This window comes from Echinops telfairi, unplaced genomic scaffold, assembly GCF_000313985.2.
Source record: "Echinops telfairi isolate 266 unplaced genomic scaffold, ASM31398v2 ScPeMD7_7420;HRSCAF=8458, whole genome shotgun sequence".
Taxonomy (NCBI): Eukaryota; Metazoa; Chordata; class Mammalia; order Afrosoricida; family Tenrecidae; genus Echinops; species Echinops telfairi.
The window spans coordinates 21,148,964-21,155,363 of NW_022111320.1; the positions used below are offsets into that span (position 1 = coordinate 21,148,964).

Sequence of the window (6,400 nt, forward strand, 5' to 3'; positions counted from 1 at the left end):
GGTCTCGAATGGCCCACCCTTCCATTGGCAGCTGGGTGCTTAACCTGTGCGCCACCAGGGCTCCTTGACTCTGGGAGCCTCACTCACTGCCCTCGTTAGCAGCTAAGTGATTAACCGCTGTGTCAAGGGCACCATTCTCCCAAATTAGGGCTTGGTATTTAATATCCCTCCCTTGCTCACTGGTCTTTTCATTTTCAATGTTGTTTTTCAGTTCTTCACCCCCTCCCCCACCTCCTAAAGATTTCATGACTCAGGTATTTTCGGGTTCAGGGAAGTTAGTCAGTGCTCTAAAGATCCTTAAACTTTGCTTGACCTCAGTGTGGCCAGTAGAACTTTCGTCATGGAGGCAGTGTTCGGAGTTGTGCGATATGGCAGCTCCTGCTACCCTGCTACCCAGCTCTTGGATTCCTATCACGCAGCCAGTGCTGGAGATTTTAATCGAATTTTAATTCACTTCAACTCATATAGGCATTTATGACCAGTGACGGCCACACCGGATGCCACAGTAAACCGAGCTCATTTGTTCGTTAGTTGAAACTGAGTCGGGTTTGTCAGCTTTGGGCAGGGCTGTACGCTTGGGTCTGGGTCGGACCATCGCTCGCTTATCCCGAACTGACGCATTGGTGGTCTCATTCATTTCGCTTCTATGTGCTCATCACACTTTTGTCGGTTTGGGGATTTTGTTTCCTTACAGGTTCAGCGAAATGAAGACAAATCTACCACCTTGAAGCTAGCTGATTTTGGCCTTGCAAAGCTCGTGGTGAGACCGATATTTACTGTGTGTGGGACTCCGACGTACGTCGCTCCCGAAATTCTTTCTGAGAAAGGTAAATGCTGCACTTTGCTCGTGGGACTCTAGCTCACTTCCTATTAGATGCTGTATGTTTAATATTTCATATACTTTTCAATACAAGGCAGTAATTAATCTGAGTTGGACGAAGGCTTGGTCTTGGAGTGAAAATACTGAACTTGGCCCAAAGTGGAGAACTAAATTTTTCTTCATCAGGGCTGGGCGTCTTAGAGTAGAGGTATTGGGGGTGTGAATACGTGCTTGTGTCTCTGTGTGTTGGCAAGATGGTGAAATGCACGATATGGAGAACTGGACGGAGAACTCGAGCAAAGGAGGTCGTTAACAATTCTTCTACCAGCCTTGCATTTAAAAATGATTAAACGTTATTATTTATTTGTGTGTTGGGTGAGGATCCCAGTGAATTCTTTTCGTGACACATTCTGTAGATACATACATAAAAAGTAATCACTATTACTTTTATAAAGCTCTAAATAAATGAATGACTGTTTGGCTACTGTGATACCCCAGGAGCAATCAGGAACCGAACCTATGGGGTCCTGGTGGTATAGGGGCTGTGATCCACATGGTTGGCAGTACAAAACCATGAGCAGCTCCATGGGAAAAAGACTGGACTTTCTACTCCTGTAAACAGTTACAGTCTTGGAAACCCAGAGGCTTGATAGGAGACTGCATTGACACGATGGCAGTGAGCTGAGCTTTTAAGGTAAGATGGGGAAGTTCTGAATGGCCTGTCGGGGTGATGTCAGGTGTGGGGAGAGATACTTTGCTGGGAGTAGAAGCATCTGGGAAGGGGATGGCAGGATGGCAGGATGGCAGGTAGAGACATTGAGAAGACTAACCTCAAGAGAATAAAGGGAAGTACAGTTGAGTAAGTTGAGGTTAGACCCCCCCACAAATGGGAAGACTGGAGTGTAGACTGGGCCTGACCCTCATGATAGCTACTGGAATGGATGTGGTGATGGGGTGGGGAGAATATGGAAGAACTACAGACACGATACTGGCAGCCTTGGTGAAGTGGTGAAGAGAAGAAGACAGCAAATAGTCAGTATGAACTCTTAGGGAAACCTCAGCTGTGACCGACTACTAAGCAGCAGTAGTCCTTTGGCTCCGAAGATGAGGTGAGTTCACTGTGAACACACTGATGTTGTAGAGACAGCAGCCGGGCCACTGGGAGTCGTCCAGGTGGCAGCGAGGTGACAGACCCGGATGGAGTGTACAGTTTTGAGATTCTTCAACCTAGAGGTGGCAGCTGTGGTGGTGAGACGATGGGTTCCTTGGTGACGGCAGCAGGACACTTGAGGGAGACCAGGAATTAGGGGATAAGAGAAGGCAGGAGGAGGGGTCAGCAGAGGACAGGCGGGCCTGGAAGCCAAGGGCCAAGGGGTGAACTTGAAGAAGATGGGGAGGCTAGGCAGATTCTTTCGGGCATGGTCACTTATATGATGTATAATCAGACACCAGGATCCCCCCCACTGCCCCCCAAGAAAGGACACCAAGACTGGCCAGAGGAAAGGACACCAAGATTGGCCATAGGTTGTTCACCAGCAACATGGCCTTTTAATCGTTTCCTGCAGATTTTGTGTCTTGACAAACTTACTCTAGGTTTTTTAACATCTAACTTCCAAACTAAAACTGCCAAGTGTTTTTTCCTTCCCAAAGGTTAAAAAAAATGTTTGGAAAGTCACTTGCTGCTGTTGACAACTTGGTTGGCATTCTGGTGGAGGCATTCTGGTGGAGGCTGTACTCAAAACCTTTGCAGTATGTGACTTGGTGCATTTGCATTCAGAGATGTGCAGAATGTTTAATGCTCGTCCCAGAATGGCTTGCAGTTGCAAAAAAAAAAAAAAAAAAAAAAAAAAAAGCTTAAATTCCAACACAGGGGATTCATGATTGAAAAGGAATAATAACAGTCATTAGAAATGATGTTTCTGAAATTTAATTTTGTCCAGGAAATGCCATGATAGAATACTAAGTGAATAAGGTAGACGATACAAGGATGTGTAATCTGATCCCAATTTTGCTAAAGAAAGCATAAACGTGTGTGTATGTGTGTGGGAGAGAGGGAGAGGGGATGACAGCTGGTAAACACCAGTCATTATAATTATTTTACAAAGCCAGACATGCTATTTTTTAAATGATAGAGACAGCACTTCATGGATAGGAAGTAGAGACTGCTGGTGAAGACCAGAACTGCCAACTTTACCATTTTCGGGTGAGCACTGACTAGTGTGTGCTCTTACTGCGCATGATCACGACGCAGCTCACAGCACGTGTGACTCACCTCAGCCGTCTGCTCTCACCTGCACGCATCTACACCGTGTTCGTTGAGCATGCCTCTGGAGGTCACAGCCATAGCACATTGTTCCAAGAGCCTCCTTTAACGACGTCCTTGCGATTGCGATGCTTATTTTAACATGGACCAGTAATAAGCACACCACAAAGCGACCGTGGTCTGTGGACTAAACGTTGAGTATCGCTGAGGTTGGCACCATGCCCGAAGGAGGTGTGCTTGGGCAGGAAGTCCGCCCATGGGCTTCGAAGTGGCTCCTGCTTACGGAGAGCTGATGTTGTCATATTTGGGACCCAGAATGAAGACTCCCTGGTGAACTTCATCAGGTGTTACCCCCGCCTGCTCTCAACGTTTGGTCTCGGTCTCTTTGTGCAGGTTACGGGCTGGAGGTGGACATGTGGGCTGCGGGCGTGATCCTCTACATCCTGCTGTGTGGCTTCCCCCCCTTCCGCAGCCCCGAGCGGGACCAAGATGAGCTCTTCAGCATCATCCAGCGGGGACACTTTGAGTTCCTGCCCCCTTACTGGGACAATATCTCTGAAGGTGAGACCTGGCTCTCATGAGTAGGAGGAGAGGGGATGTGGGGCAGAGCCTCTCCTTGGTTCTGATCGCAAATCTGAGGTTTCCAGGTCAGACAGTGAAGTAAGGTGCACAGTGTGCCCGCCGTGGTGCCTGGCAGGTAGCTGGCCCGTCTTGCATATTGTCCCTCATCCTTTAGTTCCTCAAGAGCCTCATGTTTGTTTATGCAGCACCATGAGAATGTGACTTGCTTTGAGATTGAGTGAAAAGTCTAAGCACCTCTTTAATGTGGTTTCAGAGCTTTAGACGTGAAAAATAAATCAGAAACATATACCCTGCGTTTCGAAGTCGTCTCCACTAGAGATGAGCTTGTGATAGAAAACGCTTATTTTACACAGGAGTGATCTGGGCCAAGCAGGGCATGCTCAGAGCACAGGAGGCTGCAGCTAAAGGCTTCGATGCCTTCTTAGTGGAGTGGACATGTGTATGGTCTTGCTCCTTTTTCCACATGGAATCTTCCCTTTCTTTCTACGGACTTGTCTGCACTCCGCACTGCCCTTAGAACACTGAGAACAAGTTAATGGGAGTGGGGGTGGTTTGAATCTCTGGAGTCCCGGAGTGGCTCAAAGGGTTATACACCTGGTTACTAATGGGTTGGTGGTGTGAACTCACCTAGAGGTGCCTCAGAAGAAAGGCCTGGTGGCATGGTACTTACTCGCTGGGCTGTGAGTCTCATGGTCGGCAGTTCAAAACCACCAGCAGCTCCGTGAGAGAAAGCCTGGGCTTTCTACTCCCAGAAACAAAAATCCCTGGGGGATCTCGATGAGTCAGCGTGGGCTCCATGGGGGTGAGAATTGTCTTTGAAAGGGCACAGCCTTGACAATCCTGTGCAACAGTAATCACCTGACACACGTGGGCGGCGCCACGATTAGGAGTCAACTTAAGGATAACTGCTTTAAAAAAAATCTTTAGCTTTAAAAGTAGAATAGGCGTGGTTATATATATATATATATATGCTGACTCACAGGGTCCTTCAATAAAGGTAAAGCAAAAGTGGGTACTTGTGCATTTCTCAGCCTGTGAGAACCAGTGAGCCAAGGAGACGTCTCCCCCCCACCCCGTGCTCCCCTATTGACCACCTGGCCCACAGTGGTCAGCACACCTCTCCAGAACCAGTCAAATTGGCTGGAAAGTCAGATTGATTTTGAATTTGTGCTACTTGATGTCTTTCCACATACTTTGCAATTGTGTTAATAGGAAGGCCTATCTACCAGCTTAGAAAGATTGAATATATTTAATTTAACAACTTGTTAGTGTGATTGAAAGCTGTAAAATCGGCAGACTGAGGGCATGTGAGTCTATTTGTTCTTTTGCCCTGCATGCCACAGATGTTAAGGACTGGCCCGGCCCCATGACTCTATAGGGAAATAAACAAACATTCCCAGAATGGCACGATCCGTCAGACACACGCATGACACTTGATATCTAAATGTAGACTAATGAGAAGGAAGGAGTCCCCGGGTGGGGCAAAGGGTTACACACCCAACTACTAGCCAACAGGTTGGTAGTTCAAACCCACCTAGGAGCATGTCAGGCAGGAGAAAGGCCTGGTGATCCGCTTCTGAGCACCCACAGCTACGGACAAACCCATGGAGCACAGCTCTGCCTTGGCACACACTGGATCGCCGGGCGCCAGCGCTGACTCACTGGCAACCAGTGTGTTCTATTTAAAAGTAAGGGGAACAAGTTCTGTTTTCTGTTGCCCTTTTCAAGTGCCCAGCACCCACACGGGACCAGCACAGACAGGAAAGGTTTCCACCACTGCAGACGATCCGATTGGCTGGTCCTGCGCTGGAACGCAGATGAGCCTTCTGTTTGTGCTCCGCTGTCACGTCTGGGGAAGAGCAATGCTGAGCCACCTGCGCCCATCTCATCTCTCTCTCCTTCTCTCCCCCCAACAGCTGCCAAAGATCTGGTGAGCCACTTGCTGGTGGTAGACCCCCACAGGCGCTACACGGCCCATCAGGTTCTGCAGCACCCCTGGATTGAAGCTGCTGGAAAGCCCAGCCCAGCACACACCCAGAAGGAGGCGTCCCATAGCACTGAGGGTCCTTTGCGGAGCCAGCACAAGAGGTCTGCCGAGGAGGCGGCGGTGGCATCTCCACCCCGGACGTCTGTTCATTGAGACGGGTAGAAGGTGGAGAGAGACATCAGGAAAGGGGCTCATCCGAGCTTGGTCACTAAGAGAGATGCTCAGTGTTTTTAATAGGGCATTTAAAAAACAAACCAACCAACAGAGTCTTCCTGTTGAGAGCTGTTGTAACATATTTCTAGATCTGTATATATATGTAGAAGCCTTTAATACTTTTTGTGGGGGTGGGTGGGCGGGAGGCATGGTTCTCCGTGGGGAATTTTAGTGATCATGATGTTTCGCTTCTTCCTTGTGATCATGTTCATGACGCACTGTGTGAGTGGTGCTCACTGGGCTCCAAACTCCCCTTGTGAGATTAACACAGTGAATTCTTTCTGTGCTAATAAAATGTGCGCTGAGTGACTGAAGTGGGTCTGCATTCTGATTACTTCTTACCATGGTGGCGATGAGAGTTCAGACACGCTTCCCCAGATCAACATGACTACGTTATCACTGTCGCGAGGACGTCTGATTGACTGATAAGGTCTTCCCATTTAGGATGTACCGAGCTGGGTAACAAAGAAACCAGGGGCTCCTGGTCTGTAGCATTCAACCCACCGAAAATCAGATTTGGTGCTGTCTGACAGAA

The 6,400-nt window shown here is 48.4% G+C and overlaps 1 protein-coding gene across 1 annotated transcript in view; it reads left to right on the forward strand.

The window, feature by feature from the left end:
* DCLK3 (doublecortin like kinase 3) overlaps positions 1–5,991 on the forward strand; it is a 31,457-nt gene extending 25,466 nt beyond the window's left edge. The window contains exons 2-4 of the mRNA XM_004704219.2: positions 695–827; positions 3,477–3,644; positions 5,582–5,991. Coding sequence (XP_004704276.1) covers positions 695–827; positions 3,477–3,644; positions 5,582–5,805 — 525 coding nt within the window. The 3' untranslated portion in view covers positions 5,806–5,991. The remainder of the gene's footprint in view (positions 1–694; positions 828–3,476; positions 3,645–5,581) is intronic.
* Positions 5,992–6,400: the final 409 nt, after the last annotated feature.